This window comes from Lithobates pipiens, unplaced genomic scaffold, assembly GCF_037356315.1.
Source record: "Lithobates pipiens isolate NorthernLeopardFrog02 unplaced genomic scaffold, aLitPip1_a1.2 Scaffold_18, whole genome shotgun sequence".
NCBI lineage: Eukaryota > Metazoa > Chordata > Amphibia > Anura > Ranidae > Lithobates > Lithobates pipiens.
This window is the reverse complement of record NW_027507758.1, coordinates 645,395,357-645,420,906: the sequence shown is the minus strand read 5'-3', so window position 1 is coordinate 645,420,906 and position 25,550 is coordinate 645,395,357. Positions and strand designations below refer to the sequence as shown.

General features: G+C 44.6%; 4 protein-coding genes across 14 annotated transcripts in view; 2 read left to right on the top strand and 2 right to left on the bottom strand.

The window, feature by feature from the left end:
* Positions 1-25,550, top strand: part of LOC143989625 (uncharacterized) — a 346,853-nt gene that overhangs the window by 255,227 nt on the left and 66,076 nt on the right. For 2 of the 11 annotated variants that reach the window (XM_077489864.1, XM_077489865.1), the window contains exons 4-5: positions 14,847-15,068; positions 15,148-15,354. The exons of 7 other annotated variants lie outside the window; for them this stretch is intronic. In XM_077489864.1, coding sequence (XP_077345990.1) covers positions 14,847-15,068; positions 15,148-15,354 — 429 coding nt within the window. Of the gene's footprint in view, positions 1-14,388; positions 14,544-14,659; positions 14,758-14,846; positions 15,069-15,147; positions 15,355-25,550 lie in introns of those variants that run through there. 2 more of the 11 variants (XM_077489863.1, XM_077489866.1) reach the window with 2 other exon arrangements.
* LOC143989897 (uncharacterized) overlaps positions 1-25,550 on the bottom strand; it is an 81,855-nt gene that overhangs the window by 23,313 nt on the left and 32,992 nt on the right. The gene's annotated exons all lie outside the window — the stretch shown is intronic.
* Positions 1-25,550, bottom strand: part of LOC143989927 (uncharacterized) — an 87,506-nt gene that overhangs the window by 38,880 nt on the left and 23,076 nt on the right. The window lies entirely within an intron of this gene.
* LOC143989673 (uncharacterized) lies at positions 98-5,050 on the top strand. Its single transcript, XM_077489937.1, has 2 exons — positions 98-394; positions 2,637-5,050. Exon 2 carries the CDS (start codon positions 2,651-2,653, stop codon positions 4,217-4,219), a length of 1,569 nt encoding a protein of 522 aa, XP_077346063.1. The 5' UTR covers positions 98-394; positions 2,637-2,650; the 3' UTR covers positions 4,220-5,050.

Here is a 25,550-nt window from a genome sequence, read left to right as displayed (position 1 = left end):
CGCGCTTCCGGACGTCACTTCCGGTGTCCTTACTGGCCAATTGTGTTCCTACGCGTATCGTCAAATGACTTCATCAGGGAATTCATTTGACGATACGCGTAGGAACACAATTGGCCAGTAAGGACACCGGAAGTGACGTCCGGAAGCGCGAACGTGACACGCGTTCGTTTAGTTGTGCTTTTTTATTACTGTTTTAAATGTGAGTACCTTATCTTCGTTTTATACCCAATAAATTGTGAATACGTACTTCACTATTGGAGTGTTCCCCTTGCTTTCTCTGCATGTTACAACGTGCCCATGGTGAATGAGAGTCCAGGATCACATCACCTACTGAACCTACATTATTGGACAACAAGCGTCACTTTGGAAATGCTGTTTACCTTGCAGCAGTAAGGTAAGGTAATTACTGCACCTAGTGTGAGGATATTATACGCATAGGAGCACTGGTGGAATCCACCCCCTGCTTTTGGAACACGCAGGATACTGCTTTGTTGATCACCAAATGGACGCATTTTATCACTAAATGGATATGCTTTCTATATAACTTTAGTTCACCTCATTTTTGTTTTTGGAATTTTTGCTCAAACACACATTTCACTGCTTATGGACTATTAGTATTTTGTTCAGACACGTGACACACTACACATGGACTATTAGTATTTTGTTTATTCTTTGATTTGTTTTGCACTTCTATAACGACACTCAGTTTTTTTTTTTTTTTTTTTTTTTTTTGTGTCATATCATCTATATATTTGGATATATACTTAATATTATCTCACTGTCATCTATAGAGGATTTCTCATATCAAGTTTTTTTTTGGTCAAGCGCACAATGTGACCTGGTGTATTGCACTTTAGTATTTATGCACATTGTCTGAGCTTATTTAAACATACAGTTTCACACTTTATTCTATTTCTGTTTTGGTTGTCACTTGAGTACATGTTAATTTAATTAGATTTATGTAGTCGGAGCGCAACACCATTTCTTAACTACTATGACAAACAGCCCTGTGAAGTTCCCTGTACTGTCTCTGTGGTGACATTTACCCGGCCCCCCTCGTTTGTTCCTTCCAGCACACTAGGAGTTAACACAGTGGAATGTGCAAACGAGGGGGGGCGGGTAAATGTCATCACAGAGAACGTGTAGGAGCCGGTGTATGTAGAGTACAAACATACGTGTACTCTACATACTGCTGCTAAAAAATACCTGTGTGGTGAGACTGGTGATAAATGCAAATATAATCTATGAAGTGCCCCCCGCTGTATGTGCATTCTAAAATATATGCAGCTTTTCATTTCTTAGTGTGTGTGTAACTGTATAAGCCGCTCATGTGACTGCTCACTGTGCTCCTCGTTCTGGCCCTCCTCTCTCCTCTCTCAGGCTCACGTCTCTCGTCAGGTCAGTGGGTGTTCTCAGCCCCGCCCACCGACTGTAGCTATCCAATTAGAAGAGAGGCGGGCGGGGCTGACGTCAGGAGAGACGTGAGAGGGGAGGGGCTGGCCAGACCGATCAGTCACATGAGTGGTGTATACAGTTATATACACACGCTAAAAAACGAGGTATAAAGCTGCATATATTTAAAGAAAACACATACAGAGGTGACCACTTAATGGATTATCATTGTATTTATAAAAAAAAGGCATTTTGACAAAAACGCTCGGATCTCTCTTCCGGGAGGGGCGGGGCAAGTCAGGATGACGTCCCCCGACATCGATTTTTCGGGTCGCATGCATCGATGTCGCATCGGGGACCCCCGAATCGCGATGCAGCGATTAAATTCCACACCCCTACAAGTCACTGAGTGCAGTCTCAGGAGATGGGAGGCAGCCGTGTGGGACCTCTGCAACTTGTCTCATGTAATCATTTCATCTTCCACTGATTACTGAATACCAATATTATGAGTCCTGACCCTTACACTGTATCATTTATACTGTACATTACATACTCCTGACCCCTGCACTATATACTCTATGTTGTACATTACATCATTCTGATACTATATAGTCCTATCTGTTGTATCTTATACAATATGTTGTACATTACATAGTCCTGACTTCTTTTGCACTCATTTTCTACCAGCTGGACCTTTTATATCTGATGATGTGATTGGAGCACAGACTTTTACATGGTGATAATAATGTGATAACATCCTCAGACTTTGGACCCTTAAACAGAAAGTGATAATGAGGGAGGAGTCAATAACCCAATGATGGGGGTCTTCAGGATCAGTCCAGTCTTCATCTTGGTTGTTCTCCCCCCATCCTCACTCTCTGACCTCTGGTGGGGCTCAGCCCCGCTGTTATTCATGACTAAATCATGGACTAAATAAGGAAGTGCAGGACTTCTTGTGTTGGGAAGATGGCAATGAGTGATAGAGGGGGAGGGGACACTCGTCCTATAATCCCCTCATCACTGTCACTCCTATAGAAGACAGTTCTCGTTGTTTCCTCACTCTCTGACTAAGGTCCATGAATAAAGAAATGATCTGGTAGGAGATCAGAGGACCCATTTACTAGTTACCTTGAGGGGGGAATTGTAAGATCCTCAGAGACAAAGCTGTCTGATGTGGGCGGAGTCCTGGTTTAGGGGAACCAATCAGCTGATGTCTAGTAATAATCTTTGTATTTCTATTTTAGTAGATGGACGGGAGATGAGGAAAACCTCAGAGGATTGTCTCACTTTGTCTCCAGACTGTAAAGTAGAAGATGAGGACATCACACAGTATAGTCCAGGAGAAAACCCGACTACCTCAAATGTCCATCCGGCACCACACAGTGTAGATGGACCATCGTATTCCTCTTATCCTGAGGAACCTCAGACTGTGCGGGACGGGGCCGTCCTTCCAACAGAGAAGAGCTTTTCCTGTACTGAGTGCGGGAAGTGTTTCCCTTCTAAATCCCATCTTATTGTGCATATAAGATCTCACACAGGGGAGAAGCCGTATTCCTGTCCTGAGTGTGGGAAATGTTTTTCACAAAAGGCCAGTCTTTCCAAACATCAGAGATCTCACAGGGGGGAGAAGCCATATTCCTGTCCTGAGTGTGGGAAATGTTTTTCAGAGAAGTCCAATCTTTACAAACATCAGAGATCTCACACAGGGGAGAAGCCGTATTCCTGCCCTGAGTGTGGGAAATGTTTTTCACAGAAGGCCAGTCTTTCCAAACATCAGAGATCTCACAGGGGGGAGAAGCCGTATTCCTGTCCTGAGTGTGGGAAATGTTTTTCAGAGAAGTCCAATCTTTACAAACATCAGAGATCTCACACAGGAGAGAAGCCGTATTCCTGTCCTGTGTGCGGGAAATGTTTTTCAAAGAAGTACAATCTTTACACACATCAGAGATCTCACACGGGGGAGAAGCCGCATTCCTGTCCTGAGTGCGGGAAATGTTTTTCACATAAGTCCCATCTTTACACACATCAGAGATCTCACACGGGGGAGAAGCCGCATTCCTGTCCTGAGTGCGGGAAATGTTTTCCACGGAAGTCCCATCTTCACACACATCAGAGATCTCACACGGGGGAGAAGCCGTATTCCTGTTCTGAGTGCGGGAAATGTTTTTCACATAAGTCCCATCTTTACACACATCAGAGATCTCACACGGGGGAGAAGCCGCATTCCTGTCCTGAGTGCGGGAAATGTTTTCCATGGAAGTCCCATCTTCACTCACATCAGAGATCTCACACGGGGGAGAAGCTGTATTCCTGTCCTGAGTGTGGGAAATGTTTTTTACAGAAGTCCGATCTTTCCAAACATCAGAGATCTCACACAGGGGAGAAGCCGTATTCCTGTTCTGAGTGTGGGAAATGTTTTTCAAAAAAGTCCAGTCTTTCCAGACATCATAGATCTCACACGGGGGAGAAGCCGTATTCCTGTCCTGAGTGCGGGAAATGTTTTTCACTGAAGTCCAATCTTTCCACACATCAGAGATCTCACACGGGGGAGAAGCCGTATTCCTGTCCTGAGTGTGGGAAATGTTTTTTACAGAAGTCCGATCTTTCCACACATCAGAGATCTCACACAGGGGAGAAGCCGCATTCCTGTTCTGAGTGTGGGAAATGTTTTTCAGTAAAGTCCAGTCTTTCCAGACATCAGAGATCTCACACGGGGGAGAAGCCGCATTCCTGTTCTGAGTGTGGGAAATGTTTTTCACTGAAGTCCAGTCTTTCCAGACATCAGAGATCTCATATGGAGAAGAAGCCATATTCCTGTCCTGAGTGAGGGAATTGTTCCTCACTGAAGTTCTGTCTTCCTGTACATCAGGGGTCCCACACAACCCTCGAGGTGTATTAGTGCCTTGAGTGTGGGAAATGTCTTCTATATGAATGTTGCTGGACATCACAGCTCTCATGTGGGGAAGAAGCACACCCTGATATACACCTCAGATATATTCCATGGCTGATCTCCATCATGGAAGAAACAGTTCCAGGGGTGTGGAGATTTTTTTGAAAAAATGACTTATCCGAGGCACTAAATCGGGGTCCCAATGTCCTTGTCCCTTATGACAATCTCCTCGTCTCTTATGACAATCTCCTCGTTCCTCATCTACCAGAGAGCTCAGCAGAGGTGTGGGAGTTCATTGAAAACTACAAGCCGGCATCGGCAAAGGACAGAACTCTGTGAATGAATGGCACGGCCGCGCTCTTTTCATAAAGTGACAGCCGGTACAGGGAACTTCTCCCCGCACTGCTGACACACAGAGGACTCGGATCACTGAGCAGCTGCAGGAACAGGAACATGTAACGTCTTTCCAAAGCGGAACTTTTCCTTTAACCCTTTCACTGCCAGAGACGGTTTTGTGGGGGTTTTTTGCCCTCATGTTTAACCCCTTCAATACCGGACACTTTCACCTCCTTCCTGCCCACACCAGTTGACAGCTGTCAGCGTTGTCACACTTTGAATGACAATTACTCAGTCATGCAACACTGTAGCCAAAATTCATTTTTATATTTTCCCCACAAATAGAGCTTTGGTCGTATTTGATCACCACTGGGGGGTTTTTATTTATTGTGCTACAAATAAATAAAAAAACAGAAAATTTTGAAAAATAAAGTTTGTCTTTGTTTCTGTTATAACATTTTGTAAAGTAAGTTTTCTCCTTCACTGATGGGCACTGATGAGGAGCTACTGACAGGCATTACTTATGGGCACTGATTGGCATCACTGATGGGCACTGATGAGGAGCTACTGACAGGCATTACTTATGGGCACTGATTGGCATCACTGATGAGGAGGTACTGACAGGCATTACTTATGGGCACTGATTGGCATCACTGATGGGCACTGATGAGGAGGTACTGACAGGCATTACTTATGGGCACTGATTGGCATCACTGATGGGCACTGATGAGGTACTGACAGGCATTACTTATGGGCACTGATTGGCATCACTGGTGAGGAGGTACTGACAGGCATTACTTATGGGCACTGATTGGCATCACTGGTGGTCATCCCTGACGATCATAGAAACTACAAAGCAGCGCTCTATGGGTTAAATCCAGAAAGTCCATGTGAAATCCATGAGTTGAATAAAAAGAATAGTTTATTGCACGGTGGATTGGAAAAACAAAGAATGCCGGGAACTGTGAGATCTTCAGATGTCACAATAAACAGTCATGCAGATATCTTATCAGATTGGTATTGTTAAAAAAAACATTAAAATCAAACGATACCACTGGTGACATCCGGGTGGAGAAGGGTTAATGCCATCCAAGGACTTGCTGGTCAGACATGGTAAGGGGCGCCTTACGCTATGTGGAGATGGATGAAAAGCCCGGTGAAGAGAATGGCAGTCCGCTGCCTGAAACCTTATGATGGAACTTTTCCTGCGTCCAGGAAGAATGGGACGGCGGAGTGCAGGGGAACGCTGTGCCCACCATTGTGAGGATCTGAGATGGTGGCCCGAGGAAACCAAACTGGGCTGTGAGCGGTGGGGTATGACAGCTGCCGTGGGATGGAAAAATCCGGAAGATCCGAAGGAACCTGGAGCACTGAATGACGTCACCCCCACACCGGAAACCAGGAAGTATGTGATGCACAGTGGAGCGCAAGCTGCTGGGTTCCCGTGACTACATGTCTCAAACGCCTGTGCTTTTTCCAAGTCATGGAAGAAAAGGCAACAGCAGTATTTAAGCCCGATGTGAGGGGTGGGGAGGGGCGGGAGTATCTAGCTCAAGTGTAGCCAATAACCCATCTCAACCCTATCATTTATGAAAGAGAGAGAGAGGGTGTGGAATCCATATTACACTCATGGAAATACATTCATCGTAAAATTCATAGAGCCTCTCAAAAACAATGTTATAAAAGTATATAAAATACAGTATATATCTGTGTATATACTGATAAAAATCCATAATAATAAATAATGTTGAATTCATGAATAAATAACGAAAAGATAATAAATAATGAAAAATGATATATATTGATGATGTCCGGCTCATTTGGAGTGGGGCCCAGGCGTGTTCTCTTCCTTTGTAGCCCATTACAATACCAATGAATTAGGGTTGTCTTTCACACATGTATTAGACCCCACTGAACTAGTCTTCCTAGATTTGGTTCTGTCTCACGACAAACAAGATATCGTCACCAGAAATCACACCAAACCTACAAGTGACAACTCCTACCTTCATTGTGACAGTTGTCATCACTCCACCCGGCAGATGAACATCCCCAATGGGCAGTTTCATAGGTTGAGGAGGAACTATTCCAGGTTGGTAGACTATACTACACAAGACAAGCGCATGCAGAGAAAATTTGAAGAGAAGAACTACCCCAGAGATCTGGTCCAGGATGCTTTTGTTTCTCATATGGATATGCCACCAAAACCCAAAGACACTACTGATAGACAACCAGATAATACAGCTAGATTTGTGTCCACTTTCAACTCTAAATATAGGACTATTTCAAAGATCATCAATAAACATTACAAAATATTATTGCTCTTAATCATAAATACTTTTTCTCCAAGCAAGTTACAAAGTTCCAATAAAAGACCTCTGTTTGACATGAATGCCTATTTTGATACTAGGACGGGCATTTTTCAATGTTGCAAAAGAGGTTGCCTCACCTGCCAGTTTATCACTCATGGTCGCCCTGAGATTGCCACCAATAAGGGTACCACTTTCCAGATTAGTCAGTTTATTACTTGCTCAATGGATTTTGTTACTTACTGTATATCCTGTGGTGTCCTTGTAACCTCTTGTATGTAGGTCGTACGATACGTACCTTGTGTACGAGGGTTGGAGAGCACCTGAGGTTTATTAAAAAGGGGATTTCCCAAACACAGCGTCCCGCGCCATTTTCTCCAGATACATAACAAATATATAAAATGTATAAAATATATAGAATCAAATCCATTCCTAAAGGTACACTTACTGACAACGAGAGGTTTTCCTTCCTGTGCAGGAGGGAAAACTTTCAGATCTATATGTTAGGATCTCTTTCACCTGAAGGCCTCAATGAAGAACTTGATATTCATAGCATGGTGTAACATTCATACAGCTAGTTCACGTCTAACTGGGTCAGGTGTTCTAAGAAATAGGTTTGTCCCAGTTCTATATATACTTTTTATAGGTATTGGTAGGTTCATGGTTATACATGTATACACTATTACTATTACATGTAGATTTACCCTCACATTCACAAGTGATTGAAAAAATGACAAACAATAAATAAATACACAAAGTTGTCACTAAATGATATATTGCTCACACATGACATGGGTATATGTGGAATTACACCCCAAAATACATTCTACTTCTTCTCCTGAGTACGGGGATACCACATGTGTGAGACTTTTTGGGAGCCTACCCGCGTACAGGACCCCGAAAACCAATCACCGCCTTCAGGATTTCTAAGGGCGTAAAATGGTGATTTCACTCCTCACTACCTATCACAGCTTCGGAGGCCATAAAATGTCCAGATAGCACAACCCCCCCTAATGACCCCATTTTGGAAAGTAGACACCCCAAGCTATCTGCTGAGATGCATGGGGAGTATTTTTCAGATCTCACTTTTTGTCACAAATTTTTGAAATTTGAAAACAAAAATTTCCTTTTCTTTCTTAATTTTCATGCCTCTTAGCAAATACCTTGGGGTGTTTACTTTCCAAAATGGGGGAATTTGGGGGGTTTTGTGCTATCTGGACATTTTATGGCCTCTGAAGCTGTGATAGGTAGTGAGGAAGTGAAATCACTATTTTACACCCTTAGAAATCCTGAAGGCGGTGATTGGTTTTCGGGGTCCTGTACGCGGCTAGGCTCCCAAAAAGTCTCACACATGTGGTATCCCCGTACTCAGGAGAAGAAGCAGAATGTATTTTGGGGTGTAGAAGACAAGAGACACTTTGGGACAAGTCCTTTATTACAAAATAAAAAAGTCTTGCGATGTAGATCCATCTCACGCCGCCCGATGAGCCAATTTTTTTTAAAGAAAAGCCGCAACAGCTCCGCCTACCATGGGAAGCTCCCGTTGAGTGACGCTTCTTCTCGATGACAGCTGTTATATAGCTGAGGGCGGGGCCACTCAGTGACGTAAATGGGTGATCCCGCCTTCCTCTGATGCCACGTTCATCGGCGGCATGAGATGCTTCTCCATCGTGGGACATTTTTAAGGACTTGTCCCATAGTGTCTCCTGACATTTTTACTATTTTTAGCTCTTTTTTTCGGTGAATGGGCAGGGGTACAATGTACCTGCTACCAATTCACACGGGGTGAAGGCCAGGATATTTGGGTCTTCCAGATTCTGATAAGCCCCATGACCCCCACAACCACCGGGCAAGGGTTGTGGGGATGAGGCCCTTGTTCCCATCAACCAGGGGACAAGATGATTTGGGGGGCTACTCCGAAGCACCCTCCCCATGTTGAGGGCATGTGGCCTGGTACAGTTCAGGAGGGGGGCTCTCTCTTAGTCCCCCCTCTTTCCCTGTGGCCTGCCAGGTTGCGTGCTCTGATAAGGGTTTGGTATGGATTTTGGGGGGACCCCTACGTCATTTTTTTATTTGGTGCAGGGTTCCCCTTAATATCCATACCAGACCTGAAGGGCCTGGTAATGGCCTGGGGGGAACCCATGGCATTTTTGTTCAATGATTTTTATCTATATTGCTGAGACCTGACAATTCATTACAGCCACGATCAATTTAAATGACTTTTTTTCCTTTAGAAATGTCATTTTGCTCTCGGACAGTTCTAAACATGGGAAAAATTCGCTACTTTACAGGCATACTATAGAAACCCCCCCATGTAGGAAATTTAAAGGAATATTACACTTTTATTGTTTCACTTTAAGCATTATTAAAATCACTGCTCCTGAAAAAAACTTCAGTTTTTAATACTTTTTTTTGCATTGATACATGTCCACTGGGGCAGGACCCGGGTCCCCAAACACTCCCCTGGGGCAGGACCCGGGTCCCCAAACACTCCCCTGGGGCAGGACCCGGGTCCCCAAACACTCCCCTGGGGCAGGACCCGGGTCCCCAAACACTCCCCTGGGGCAGGACCCGGGTCCCCAAACACTTTTTATGACAATAACTTGCATATAAGCCTTTATAATGAAGACTTTTGGGTTTTCATGTTCTTGTCCCATAGACTTTAACGGTGTCCACGTGTTCAAACAAATTTTTTTTCCTGTTCGCAAGTTCTGGTGTGAACCGAACCAGGGGGTGTTCGGCTCATCCGTAATTTTCAAAAGTATTGGGATGCCTGTCTTTACACACACACACATGAACTTTAATGACATCCCAGTCTTAGTCCGGAGGGTTCAATATTGAGTTGGTCCACCCTTTGCAGCTATAACAGCTTCACCTCTTCTGGGAAGGCTGTCCACAAAGTTTAGGAGGGTGTCTATGGGAATGTTAGACCATTGTTCCAGAAGTGCATTTTTGAGGTCTGGCACTGATGTTGGATGAAAAGGCCTGTCTTGCAGTCTCTACTCTAAATCATCCCAAAGGTGTTTTATCGGGTTGAGGTCAGAACTTTGTGCAGACAAGTCAAGTTTCTCCCCCCAATCTTGCTCATCCATGTCTTTATGGACCTTGTTTTGTGCACTGGTACCAATCATTTGGTGGAAGGGGGATTATAGTGTGGGGTTGTTTTTCAAGAGTTGGATTTGGCCCCTTAGTTCCAGTGAAGGGAACTCTTAAGGCGTCAGCATACCAAGACATTTTGGACAATTTCATGCTCCCAACTTTGTAGGAAGAGTTTGGGGACGGCCCCTTCCTGTTCCAACATGATTGCTCACCAGTGCACAAAGCAAGGTCCATAAAGATGTGGATGAGCGAGTTTGGGGCGGAGGAGCTTGACTGGTCTGCACAGAGTCCTGACCTCAACCTGATAGAACAGTTTTGGGATGAATCAGAGTGGAGACTGAGAGCCAGGCCTTCTCATCCAACATCAGTGCCTGACCTCACAAATGCTCTTCTGGAAGAATGGTCAAACATTCCCATAGACACACTCCTAAACCTTGTGGACAGCCTTTGCAGAAGAGTTGAAGCTGTTATAGCTGCAAAGGGTGGGCCACCTCAATATTGTCAGTAAAATATAATAAAGACTAAGACTGGGATGCCATTAAAGTTCATGTGTGTGTAAAGGCAGGTGTCCCAATACTTTTGGTAATATGGTGTATCTCAGGATGAATAAACATGGATCATAGTGATTAATACAGCCAGGGATCTCATACCCACAGAGCAGCTACAAATCCTGTGCGTGTTTCCCTCCTGTACCAGAACTTCCTCAGGAGGCCTCAGGTTCTGACCTTGATCTGTATTGAGGTCCATGCACAAGGAGATCACATATTATCACTGGGTGTGTGAATGTGTCCCCGAGTCTGATAGAAGAGGAAGGAACCGATAAATCACATCACGGCAGTGGAGGAAACATCGATTTATTGGACATTGAAGGACCATTATAATGTTTTGAATGAAGGACTGTCACATGATCTGATGGGATTGCTCTGCATTGTGGAGAATGTTATATATTATTTATCTCAGTGACAACAATGATGGGACTTATTTTATCTCAGTGACACCAACAATGGGGCTTATTTTATCACATTGACACCAACAATGTCCCCCCCCCCCCCCTGCACTGACACCAACAATGGATTACAAGGAAATCATGTCTATGGTGATTTGCCAATTGGAGGGAGATCCTTGATTGGTGGAGGAAGAATGAGGGGAAGAGATATAACCAGCTATGATACAGTTCTCACAGCCTGCAATGCTACTGACCACCACTGGGGGGGGGCTTCCCCACATTTATCTGGCTGGACACACACAGGCAGATACAAATCTTTCATACAATCTGATACAATATAAGGAGTGTGGAGCAGACAAGTGATCCCCACACACTTCAGAGGATCCCCCAAGCGATCCTTCAATCTAGAATCCTGGTGTGATGACTTCTTTCCCCACCCCCACACACATGATTCAGGGCAGATTGGCTGAAGTGTGTGATGTGAGTGGTGTGCCAGGCAGTGATACACACATACAGATCCCTGTCTGTCAGATACAATCACTTCCACACATGCTTTCCCAATGGCACTGTTTACATCCGGCAAAATCGAAGTCATGAAATGCTCGTAGCTTCCGGTTTCTTAGGCCATAGAGATGATTGGAGCCATTCTAGTCTCTGATCAGCTCTATGGTCAGCTGGCGGAACCACCGGCTGCATTCTCAGGTTCCTTGTTGGGACAGGAGAGCCAGAGAAAACCATGGAAGACGGTGGGACATTCCCTCCCACTGCTTATAAAAGCAGTCTAGAGGCTAATTAGCTGCTAGGATTGCTTTTACATGAAAGCCGGCTGAAAAGAATGATACCAAGATGATACCTAAACCCCCAGGCATCATTCTGGTATAGAAAAAATAAGCTGCGCATATATGCATAAAGTGATTAAAATGATCTGTGAAAAACAAAAATGAAATGTCCAAAGAAACTGTGCAAAAAAGCCCCGGGTGTCCGATAGACTCTGTGAAGTCTCTGATGAACAGGGGGTTCTCTAACTCAATCAATCCAGACAACACTTTGTGAGGAGTTTTTTCCACAGTTTACAAACGTTCAATCCATCACAGAAAACATGCAGGGGTAAGATAGAAAAGGATCCACCACCTTTAAATCACTGCAGCTTTCCAGCTGATTTGATTAGGGAGATCAAAAAACGCCTGTGGCCAATTCCCCAGCTGGGGATCTCTATTGGAGTATTGGAGTATAGGAAAACCCACAGCAAACAGTTGTCCTCATCCCTTAATCCCAAGAAAATGTCAGTTAAGGGAGTCAATTAACTTCCGTAAAATAACAGGGAGAAAAGGGGACAAAAAAGATAATCCCATATGTGTGACCAAATACATTTCACCATTCTATAGAAGGTATAAGAATAGCACCATCTAGTGGTCCCTCCACAAACTACACTACCATACTGGGTGCAATAAGTGCGTTATTCCAACCTCCCAATCTAAGTTTAATAAATGATAAAAATTATACAAAAAGATTTTGAAACCCTTCTATATAAACCCCATCTATAAAAAAAAGGAGAGAAGAAGAGAACATTCATTATTATTAAAATGAAATTAAGAATAAAATTGGAAGTAAAACTAAAAGCGAAAAAGAGAAAAAAAATGAAGAAAAAGAAAACTCTAGATGTTCCAAAACAGCCGCCCATTAAATGTATGACCCCTGAGTTATAAATTGGGGTAAAGGAGGATAGAGGTTACATAGAGCTACCCTCCCTCCCTCTCACCACCACCAACTAACCCTATCTCACATAGGTGTGGGGTGGACATATCATCACCCAGGTGCCCTCTTACCAAGGGGGAATAGAACATAACCCCCCAGACTAGGCGTCCCAAGTTTGGAACTTCCATTAGCTATTCACTAATCCTAGTCTTGTCTACAGAGAACTCAGAGCTGGTTCACATATAAAAAACACTTTAGGCTCAACCATTATCAATAGGGGAGGAGTTGCGTGCTGACGCCACCGAGTTGAACGCAAAGTCCCGGAAGGAACGGACAGTTATCGAGAGCCGGCCGGCTCGTATTTTGTCACACGCTATTTGATCCACGACTTGTAAGTGCAATTTAGTCTTTTAACTACTGGTATTACAATTTTATAAGGATTTACACTATGGAGGCATTCTTTCCTTACATTCTTACCCCTGCATGTTTTCTGTGGTGGATTGAACGTTTGTAAACTGTGGAAAGAACTCCTCACAAAGTGTTGTCTGGATTGATTGAGTTAGAGAACCCCCTGTTCATCAGAGACTTCACAGAGTCTATCGGACACCCGGGGCTTTTTTGTACAGTTTCTTTGGACATTAAATTTTTGTTTTTCACAGATCATTTTAATTGCTTTATGCATATATGTGCAGCTTATTTTTTCTATATTGTACTTATTGTGTGTGTCATGATTAGTTGCAGCATATTATTATTAATATTTTCACCGGAATACTGAGATATCACCTCAGAGTGTTCGATTAGATAGCGCAGTAATTTACATATACATATCATTCTGGTATAACCACTCAAAGTCCAGCAACATACCAGTACGTTGCTGGTCCTTGTTGGGCATATATTGTAATTATTTTTTTCATGCAGCCTGTGGGCTGTACAAAAAAAAAAAGAGATTGATTGGTGGGTATTCCCACCATTAAAATACCTCCCTTCATTCACTCACTTCTAATGATGGGCATACATGCACCATTTTGTTTTTAAATGTGGTGGTGAAGTCACCTCCTACAGCGCTAGAGTCACGGCTTTATGTATCGTGGGAGGGTACACTGTTGCTGTCAAGATAAATAAATAAGTGCTGCAGCTGATGGTCTAAAAAATATAGGCCGAAGCATGGGGGAATGTGTCCCAAAAGTTAGGAGCAAATCGCTCCTCCGCCCCTGCTGCCCCCATGCTTCGGCATATATGCTCTTTTTTTAACTGTGGTGGTGAAATCACTTCCGACAGCTCTGGAGTCACGGCTTTATGTATCGTGGGAGCAAACGCTGTTACTGTGAAGATAAATAAATCTGCGCTGCAACTGAATGGGGTACCTGCTAAGCAAATGATGGTTAACAATAAAACAAAGTAACATTACAGTATAACAGTAAGAAATACCATACCTGCAAAGCAAATACAAAAAAAAAAAAAAAAAAATTAACACAATCTGTGCCTAAAATATATATATATGCTGAAGCATGGGGGCATCCGCCCCAAAAGTTAGGAGCAAATCACTCCTCCACCCCTGCTGCCCCCATGCTTCGGCATATATGCTCTTTTTTTTTAACTGTGGTGGTGAAATCACCTCCGACAGCGCTGGAGTCACGGCTTTATGTATCGTGGGAGCAAACGCTGTTGCTGTAAAGATTATGGGAATTGTGGGACATTATCCAGTAACAGACAAGGGATGTGTCTGGATGGTGACTGTATCATTGTGTGTGTCAGGTTCCTATAAGGTGTCAGGATGTCACTGTCTATTTCTCCATGGAGGAGTGGGAGTATTTAGAAGGACACAAGGATCTCTACAAGGACGTCATGATGGACAATCAGCCGCCCCTCACATCACCGGGTAAGAGGAGACTTTATTGTAAAGGAGAGAGCAGTACGGAGGCTCCACCTAGATCCCCCATCATCTGATAAACACATAGAAACAATGTATTCAGTCAGTGTGTGTGTTTCCTACAGATGGATCCAGTAATGGGAACCCACCAGAGAGATGTCCCCGTCCTCTGTATTCCCGGGATTCCACACAGGAAGATCACACCATCCCCCACCATCATCAGGTAGATGAGGAACAATCACTGATAGTATCATTAGGATCTGTACATTATCTGCATTGTTATCATTGATGTCATTTTTATTCTATATTCAGAGTGGAAACCTGAGAGATTCTAAAGTTGAAGTTAAAGAAGAGATAAAAGAGGAGGATGATGAGGATGGGATGACGGAGGAGTCTCTAAAAGAACACAAAGATCTGTACCAGGACACCATGGTGGAGTCATCCAGCTACAGAAACCCACCAGAGAGATGTCCCCGCCCTCTGTATTCCCGGGATTCCACACAGGAAGGTCACACCATCCCCCACCATCATCAGGTAGATGAGTGACAATTATTGGTAGTTCTGATTTATACACAGCATGATTGTTACAATGAATGTTTTATTATATATTCAGAGTGGAAACCTCGGGGATGATAATATTGATGTTAAAGAAGAGTATAAAGAGGAGGGTGAGGAGTATGGAGTGATGGAGGAGTTTTCAGAAGGACACAAGGATATGATGGAGCCACCAAATACCAGGAACCCACCAGAGAGATGTCCCCGTCCTCTGTATTCCCGGGATTCCACACAGGAAGATCACACCATCCCTCAATATTGCAAGGTTGGTGGGATGGAGCATCTAGAACATGGACTCCTAGAGATGATGTGTGTATTTTCTATGTGATGTCACAATAATAAATCTTCTATCTTACAGATGATATTCTCTCTCATTTTCTTGGTTTAGAGTGGAGATCCAATGGATATAGAATTTGAGGTGAAATCAGAAGAAGAAGAGAGGTATGTGAGGGATGATCAGCAGTCTATGGAGGAGGATGGAATAACGGGGACATTTATAGAGGAGGACACTCCTACAGAGATCAGCACAGGTGGGTCATTAACACTAAATACATTCCTCCACCCATACTGCTCACTGATTGGTCCAGAGTAGGGCGGGGACTGGGTGATATCAGCCTGTAATCCCCTGGTCACTTTCCTGAGCTGTGTTCCCCGTCCTGTATTCCTGGATTTCTCTCCGATAATCTTCCTTCTCTGTGCTGCCGACACAATTTATGTATCTAGACTGGATTTATGGAGATTCTGGGGATCAGCTGGCAGAAAAATTTTCATTTTCCTCATAGATGTTACTAGATCTAGGCACCTGGGGTATGTGATTTGGGTCTTCTGCCCCATACCCGGGTATGACAAGATCTCTGACAGAACAATCCCCCCAGGATTACTTGTTGTGTTGTCTGCTGGCTGTGCCGGGTGGAGGGATATGTCTGTATAGTCTCAGACCCAAGTCACTGAGTGCAGTCTCAGGAGATGGGAGGCAGCGGTGTGGGACCTCTGCAACTTGTCTCATGTAATCATTTCATCTTCCACTGATTACTGAATACCAATATTATGAGTCCTGACCCTTACACTCTATACTTTATATTCTACATTACATACTCCTGACCCCTGCACTATATACTCTATGTTGTACATTACATCATTCTGATACTATATAGTCCTATCTGTTGTATCTCATACAATATGTTGTACATTACATAGTCCTGACTTCTGCTTTCTCCCCTCCCCCCACTGCTATATATACACATAATATGGATTCTCTTTTGTTACACCCATTTCCTACCAGCTGGACATTTTATATCGGATGATGTGATTGGAACACAGACTTTTACATGGTGATAATAATGTGATAACATCCTCAAAGTTTGGACCCTTAAACAGAAAGTGATAATGAGGGAGGAGTCAATAACCCAATGATGGGGGTCTTCAGGATCAGTCCAGTCTTCATCTTGGTTGTTCTTGAGTGATAGAGGGGGAGGGGGCACTCGTCCTATAATCCCCTCATCACTGTCACTCCTATAAAAGACAGTTCTCGTTGTTTCCTCACTCTCTGACTAAGGTCCATGAATAAAGAAATGATCTGGTAGGAGATCAGAGGACCCATTTACTAGTTACCTTGAGGGGGGAATTGTAAGATCCTCAGAGACAAAGCTGCCTGATGTGGGCGGAGTCCTGGTTTAGGGGAACCAATCAGCTGATGTCTAGTAATAATCTTTGTATTTCTATTTTTGTAGATGGACGGGAGTTGAGGAAAACCTCAGAGGATTGTCTCACTTTGTCTCCAGACTGTAAAGTAGAAGATGAGGACATCACACAGTATAGTCCAGGAGAAAACCCGACTACCTCAAATGTCCATCCGGCACCACACAGTGTAGATGGACCATCGTATTCCTCTTATCCTGAGGAACCTCAGACTGTGAGGGACGGGGCCGTCCTTCCAACAGAGAAGAGCTTTTCCTGTACTGAGTGTGGGAAGTGTTTCCATTTTAAATTCCATCTTATTGTGCATATACAGTGGTGTGAAAAAGTGTTTGCCCCCTTCCTCATTTCCTGTTCCTTTGCATGTTTGTCACACTTAAGTGTTTCGGAACATCAAACCAATTTAAACAATAGTCAAGGACAACACAAGTAAACACAAAATGCAATTTGTAAATGAAGGTGTTTATTATTAAAGGTGAAAAAAAATCCAAACCACCATGGCCCTGTGTGAAAAAGTGATTGCCCCCTTGTTAAAACATACTATAACTGTGGTTGTCCACACCTGAGTTCAATTTCTCTAGCCACACCCAGGCCTGATTATTGCCAGGACCTGGAAGACTTGCCGTGATAAAAGGAACTATGAATTCTGCTGTCTACCAAGAGATCCTGAAGGAGAATGTCCGACCATCTGTTCGTGTACTCAAGCTGAAACGAACTTGGGTTCTGCAGCAGGACAATGATCCTAAACACACCAGCAAGTCCACCACCGAATGGCTGAAGAAAAACAAAATGAAGACTTTGGAGTGGTCTAGCCAAAGTCCTGACCTGAATCCTATTGAGATGTTGTGGTATGACCTTAAAAAGGCCGTTCATGCTCGAAAACCCTCTAATGTAACTGAATTAGGACAATTCTGCAAAGATGAGTGGGCCAAAATTCCTCCAGGACGCTGTAAAAGCCTCATTGCACGTTATCGCAAACGCTTGGTTGCAGTTGTTGCTGCTAAGGGTGGCCCAACCAGTTATTAGGTTTAGGGGGCAATCACTTTTTCACACAGGGCCATGATGGTTTGGATTTTTTTTCACCTTTAATAATAAACACCTTCATTTACAAATTGCATTTTGTGTTTACTTGTGTTGTCCTTGACTATTGTTTAAATTGGTTTGATGTTCCGAAACACTTAAGTGTGACAAACATGCAAAGGAACAGGAAATGAGGAAGGGGGCAAACACTTTTTCACACCACTGTAAGATCTCACACAGGGGAGAAGCCGTATTTCTGTCCTGAGTGTGGGAAATGTTTTTCACGGAAGTCCAATCTTTCCAGACATCAGAGATGTCACACGGGGGAGAAGCCGTATTCCTGTCCTGAGTGAGGGAATTGTTCCTCACTGAAGTCCTGTCTTCCTGTACATCAGGGATACCACACAACCCTCGAGGTGTATTAGTGCCTTGAGTGCGGGAAATGTCTTCTATATGAATGTTGCTGGACATCACAGCTCTCATGTGGGGAAGAAGCACACCCTGATATACACCTCAGATATACTCCATGGCTGATCTCCATCATGGAAGAAACAGTTGATAAGGAGATCAGAGATCACCAAAGACATGGATGAAGTGTTGTACCGTGTCGGCCATTGATAGCAGTAGAAAAATAAAAATGGTGTCCTTACCTCTCATTGGCTGAGTACATTTTGTGGTGGAAGATTTCACAAACACTTAGGCTACTTTCACACTGGAGCATTGGGGGCATCGGCGGTAAAGCTCAGTTATTTTTAGCGGCGCTTTACCGTCCCTTTTTGGCCACTAGCGGGGTGCTCTTAACCTTCGCTAGTGGCTTAAAAAGGGTTAAGATCACCCGCAAAGTGCCACTGCAGCGGTGCTTTGCCGGCAGTTTGGCAGCGCTACCCATTGATTTCAGTAAGAAGGGGCGCTTCAGGAGCGGTGTATACTCCACTCCTAAAGATGCATCTTTCAGGACTTTTTTTTACCATCCTGCCAGCGCACCGCTCCAGTGTGAGAGCACTCGGCCTTTCACATTGGAGTGAGAGGAGAGGCTCTTTACAGACGATTCGCAAGCATTATTTTTTGCGTTATAACGCCTGTAAAGGGCCTCCATGTGAAAGTAGCTTTAGAGGTCTGTTTTTAACAAATTACTTAAATGAATGTGACAAACATTCACCCGGCTGTGATGAATATTGGATGTATTTTATTTCATACACTGATTTTCTTGGCTCCATCTAGTGGCCATAATGCAGTATTGTGATATGATATGACAGAAACAATATCTCATTATGGCCACTAGATGGAGCTGATGATGATAGGAAATCACTGTGTTGCATTATGGCCAGAATGCGTAATTATTATTATTATAATTCACGATTTATATAGAGCCAACAGTTTACTCAGGCCGCGTACACACGCGGGGACTGTTCGGCCAACTTTGTCCGCTGAACAGTGTTTCGGCGGACAGTCCGCCCGTGTGTGGGCTTTCAGCGGACAGTTTCAGCGAACAGTCCGCTGAACAAGGTTTTTCGGAAATTCCGAAAAACTGTCCGCTGAAACAAAGTTTCAGCGAACAGTCCCCTCGTGTGTAGGCTTGTTCGTCAAACTAAGTTCCGCGCATGCTCAGAAAGGATTTACACGCCGAAAGTTATAATGCAGTGTATAGGACGTCGTATTTTTCGTCCTGTCGTACGTGCCGTTCACGTCATCGCGCACGGTTTCAGCAAACTGTTCGTTCGTCGTGTGTGGCCATGTCCGTCCATGCTAAGTTTGAGCGGACTGTTTGCCGAAACTGTTTGACGGACAAAGTTGGGCGAACAGTCCCCGCGTGTGTACGCGGCCTCAGTGCTTTACAATGTAGAGGGGTGACAGCACAATTACAATAAAGTTCAATACGGAAGGTACAGGAGGGCCCGGCTCATAGAGCTTACATTCTAAAGGGAGGGGGTGGTGGTACAAAATGTAATAGATGTGGGGAATGATTTGATGGGGGTGGCTCGGGGACAGTTGTTAAGTGGGTGTAGGATTGGCTTCCCTGAATAAGTGAGTTTTCAGGGATCTCCTAAAGGTGGACAGGGTAGAGGCTGATCGGATATACCAGGGCAGGGAGTTCCAGAGGATCAGAGAGGCTCTGGAGAAGTCCTGGAGGTAGACAGGTTAGGGGCTGATCGGATATACCGGGGCAGGGAATTCCGGAGGATCAGACAGGCTCTGGAGAAGTCTGGAAGGTGAGCATGAGAGGAGGTAACAAGGGAGCTAGAGAGCAGGAGGTCCTGGAAGGAGCGGAGGGGATGGATTTGGGTGATATCTACAGATGACGTTGGTGATGTAGATGGTGGGGGAAATGTTGTGGATGACCTTGTATGTTGTGGTTAGTAGGGCTGAAACAACGAATTGATTATGAAATTAATCGATTACTATTTTCATAATCGATTAATCAGCCAGTAACATAATGGGGTTAAAAAAACTAAAATGAGCCCTTTATAGTACAAAAAGAGCAAATAATCGCTACTGTAAATATTACTCTCCATGTTCTACAGTAAAAAAATGAACCCCTTACAGTAGTGATTATCTGCTTTTTTCTACTATAAAGGGTTAATTTTAGTTTTTTTAACCCCTTTATGTTACTAAACGTCTTAGACCTGGGTCACATCTCTGTGTTTATTGGTGCTTTTTGCAGAAACGCTCTACAGTTCATTTCCATGGTTTCCTATGGGACACGTTTCACATCTGAAAGAGTCGGGAACTTTTAACACAAAATGGTGCTTTATTGGTTCAATATAATTCAATGGAGAAGCTGCAGAAAAGCATGTAATGTGTTTTTTGCAGCAATTTGTGTTTTTTAATCTGCCCAAAAAAAAAAAAAGCAAAAATGCTAATTGCAGTAAAATCACGTGCGCAAAAATCAAAACGTACAGCAAAAAGCACCGCAGAAACAGATCAAAAACTGCATAGGTGTGCACCGAGCCTTATGCTGACCACACCGATCAATCTTCAGATGAGAATATTCAGATGAAAAGTCTTTGTACATTCGCTGAATGAAAGAATTTTGTTTGAAATTTTCACTTGTTTTTAACATTCTGTTTTTAAAAGTAATGTAATTTCTGAACGGAAATCACATCCACTGTCTGAAAATTCCTTTGACCGAGAAGTTTTCTATTATTTCCAAATTTTCCCATCACTGTGGTTGAAAATGAACGTCAATTTGACCCACTTTTTTTTTAAGGTTATTAACCGATGAATTGATTAATCGAAACAATAATCGGGCAACTAATCGATTATGAAAATAATCGTTAGTTGCAGCCCTAGTGGTTAGCATTTAGAATTTTATACGGTGGGGGAGGGGAAGCCAGTAAAGGGATTGGCAGAGAGGGGAAGCAGTCACGGATCGGTTAGTGAGGTGTATTAGTTTAGCAGCAGCAATCATAATAGACTGAAGGGGGGAGGAGCCTGTGTAAGGGTCGACCATTAAGGAGAGAGTTGTAGTAGTCAAGGTGGGAAATAATCAAGGAGTGAACGAGTTGCTTTGTGGTGTCACTAGTCAGGAAGGTGGAATTCTGGAGATGTTGTGGAGGTGAAGGCAGCAGGATTTAGCCAGTGATTGGATGTGGGGGCTGAAGGAGAGATCAGAGTCAAGGATTACACCCAGGACCCCGCCATGTGTGGAGGGACCAATGGTTGTGCTGTTGATCTTAATAGTAAAGTCATGGGGGGGACTGTAAAGGAGGAAATATAACAAGTTCAGTTTTAGAAAGATTGAGTTTGAGGAAGTGGTGTGACATCCATATCGATATGTCATTCAGTAAGTTTGAGATCCGTGAGGAGATGGAGGGGGTGAGGTGAGGAGTGGAGAGATAGATCTGGGTGTCGTCGGCATAGAGGTGGTATTGGAAGGCATGGGAGGTTATCAACTGGCCCAGGGAAGAGGTATAGAGTAAGGATAGGAGGGACCCAAAGACAGAGCCTTGGGGTACCCCAACAGAGAGAGGAAGTGGAGCGGAGGAGATGAAGTTGTAAGTGACACTGAAAGTGGCGCTGAGATAGGTAGGAGGAGAACCAGGATAAAGCAGAATCGCGGAGGCCAAAGGAGAGGAGGAGCAGGTGGTCAACTGTTGAAGGCAGCAGACAGGTCTAAGAGTATGAGTATGGAGTAATGCCCATTGGTGTTAGTAGGTTATTGGTGAGTTTTAGTAGGGCAGTTCCAGTAGAATGTTGTGGGAGGAAGCCGGACTGTAGGGGGTCGAGAAGGTTGTGCGTGAGGTAGACTCATTCGGTCATGGACAAGGCGTTCAATGAGCTTGGAGACAAATGGGAGTAGGGAAATCGGTCTTAACTCATTCAAACAGGTGGGGTCTAGTGACGTTTTTTTTTTTTTTTTGCAAATATCAATTTTATTAGTTTTTGAAAGAATAAGTACACACATACGGGGAAGACCCCCAAACAGACAACAGGAAATAAACAAAAAGAAGAGAAAAGAGGTCGCAGCCTCACCAACTCACTATGCATATACAGGTATGGCAACATATAATCCATCAACCTAACATGCCCTGTCCACTGTCTTCGCAGGTAAAAACCCAACTGGTCCGTACCGGTACTGACATCTGTGCCATGTTCCATAAGGCAGATACGCCAAAGTCTCTTTCCGAGCCCTGACATAAAAATCTCATGAGCAGGTGTGAGACCGCTGCCCAGAAAAAAAAAAAGTGAGAGCAGAGATAAAGGCAAGAGAGTAATAGAGAAAAAAAAAAAAAAAAAAAAAAAAAGGGGGGGAGGGACGGGGAAGAGGGGGGGGGGTGGGGCGGGGAAGCAAAGGAAGGCGGTAGCGGGCGCTTAGAGAGGGGGGGGGGGGGAAGGAAGGGGTGGGATCAGCGTCGCCCCTACGGCATGCCTCAGAGAAACAGCAAAACAATTAGTTGCCAAGCAGGAGTTTGCCCTCATCCGAGTATATAAACGCATTCCAAAGAGACCAAGTCTTACGATACGCCTCCTGACGATCTTGGGCTGTAAGCACCAGGTCCTCCAACTTGTTTATATCTTCCACCTTCCGTATCCACATCGCCGCGGAAGGCGGTGTCTGTTGTTTCCATAGCAAGGGGATGCAGGACTTAGCTGCATTTGTTAGGTGACGTAGAATCGAACGTGTATATTTCCTAGGGGGAATGTCTGAAACGTGCAGTAAAAAGAAGGCTGGGTCATTAGGGATTTGCCACTCGGTAAATTTTTGAGAGATGGTCCGGACCGCCGCCCAAAACTCCGAGAGCCTAGTGCAAGACCAGAAAATATGAAAAATAGTGCCCCTTTCCTCGCCACAGCGCCAGCAGCACTCAGAAGCGTCAGGGTAGATACGGTGTAGGCGACTAGGCGTCAAGTACCATCTGACAAGAATTTTATAGTTCGTCTCTTGAGTTTTAGTGCATATCGAGGACCGCAGAGCGAATCGCAATATATTATCAATTTGTGGTTGTGTAAAGGTGCGGCCCAGGTCCGCCTCCCATTTTGTAAGACCAGCGACCTGCGGTGGCTGTGCAGGCGTATTAAGCAGGACATACATTTTAGACAGAGTTCGAGAGACCGGTTCAGTGTCAGAGCAGTAGTCCTCGAATGTCGTGAGTGGCCTGGCGTGGTCTGGAGGATTCGGGATAGAGTGAAGAAAATGGTGTAGGCGTGCAGCACTCCAGAAAGCCAGGCGATACGGCCCAGTAGGGTCCATAAGGTCCGGGATAGAGGGCCATTTACCCCGTATGACGAACTGCGCGGCCGTAGTGAGATTAGAGTTCCATAGCGGTTGAAATTGTGTAGTGGACAGACCTGGTGCAAAGCTAGGGTTACCCAGGATCGGTGTCAACGGCGATGTCGCGGTCGTCAGGGAAAGTGACGTTTTTTTAAGTATGGGGGTAACCAGCGCATGTTTGAGCGGGGACGGAAAGATTCCAGAGGAGAGGGAGAGGTCACAGTAATTGTGAGGGGACAGGTAGTGAGGTGGGCCATGGAGAGGAGTTTATCAACTTTATCGGTGGTAACTGGGCGGAAGGAGGAGAGTATTGACTGTGGTGTTGGACCTGTTGTGTTGGGTAGGGGAGGATGTTGAATGCTGGATATCTCCTTGTGAATTGTGTTGATTTTGCTTTTGAAATGGTTGGCAATCTGTTGTTTGGTAAACAAGTTGATGGGTGGGGGCAGTGGGGGGTGAAGTAAGGAATTAAAAGTAGAAAAGAGTTGACAAGGTTTTGATGAGAGTGTTGTAATAGGTTTGTTTAGCAGTGTGGAGGCAGGAGTTGTATTTGAGAAGGGTAGATTTGTGGAGGGTAAAGTCTTGCAGGGATTTAGATTTACACCATGCTCACTCAGGAGCACGGCTGTGTCTCTTGAGACTTCTGGTGTTGTCTGTTTGGTAGGGTTGTGGCAGATGGGGCCTGGTTCTGCTTGTAGAAAGAGGAGCAAGAACATCTAGGGAGGAGGACAACGTGGTGTTGTAGATGGAAATGGTTAGGTCTGGGCAGGACGGTGCGATTTTGTCATAAAGGCCATCAGTAGCAGAATGAAGAAGGGAAGGGTTGAGGTTGCGAAGGTTTCTGCAGGTCGTGGTTTGTGGGTTGGCAACATGGAAGTTAGGAGACAAGGAGAGAGTGAAATGGATAAGGTTGTGATCAGAGAGAGGAAAGGGGGTGTTAGAGAGGTTGCAGGGGGTGCAGCGATGGGAGAATACGAGGTTGAGAGTGTTACCGATGGACTGAGTGGTGGTTTGCGTCCATTGTGTTAGGTTAAAAGAGGAGGTTAGGTTGAGCAGTTGAGAAGTGGTTGCAGTATTAACATTGATTGGAATGTTAAAGTCACCTAGGATGATGGCAGGTACTTCAGAGGAGAGAAACGACGGTAGCCATGCAGAGAAGTCATCCAGAAAGCCTGACACTGGTTCAGGAGGTCGATAAATGACTGCGACCCTCAGACAAGCTGGAGAGAAAAGACAAATGCAGTGCACTGCGAAAGAGCGGGGGGAAAGAGAGGGAGGTGTGAGAAGAACCTGGAAGGTGCATTGTGGGGAGAAGAGAAGTCCCACCTCCTTTTCATCCACTGGGTCTGGTGGAGTGAGTCCAGAGGAGACCACTGTGGGACAGGGCAGCTGGAGAGGTGGTGTCAGATTCCTGGAGCCAGGTTTCGGTTATAGCAAATAGATTAAGGGATTTGGAAAGGAAAAGGTCATTGACAAGCTAGTTTGTTGAAGACCGAGTGGGCATTCCAGAGGGCACATGGCGGAGGGGGGCAGACTTGTGGAATCAGGGGAATTGGGATGAGAAGGTGGGAGTTATGACTACTGTTGGAGGCAGACAATTTTGGGGGTGGGAATTGGGTGTGGGAGGGCCGGGATTTGGTACGATGTCCCCAGACATTAGGAGTAGTAGGAGAGTGAGGGTGAGGGTGGGAAGGCGGGAGTGGGATTTATAGTAGGGCAGTGGAGTGGAAGTGGTGATACTGTGTGGACTTAGAATGAGCAGATAAGTGCAGTAATATTGAGTGGGCAGAAGAGAGGGCGATATGTACAGATTGGGGGCTGGAGAGGGGGATAAAGAAACGTGAGTTTGAGGAGAGAGGACTTTATAGCAAAGATTAGTGTGAGCATGTTGGAGGGTGGGGGGATGGGAATAGAAGGAAGGCTGAGGAAAATTAGAGGATGAAGGGGAACTTCCTGTAAAATAGGTGTGGAACACTAGTGTCTGGACTTACTTTTTTGTAGCAGTGCCTTAGTGGAAGTGCCAAACACTTGTC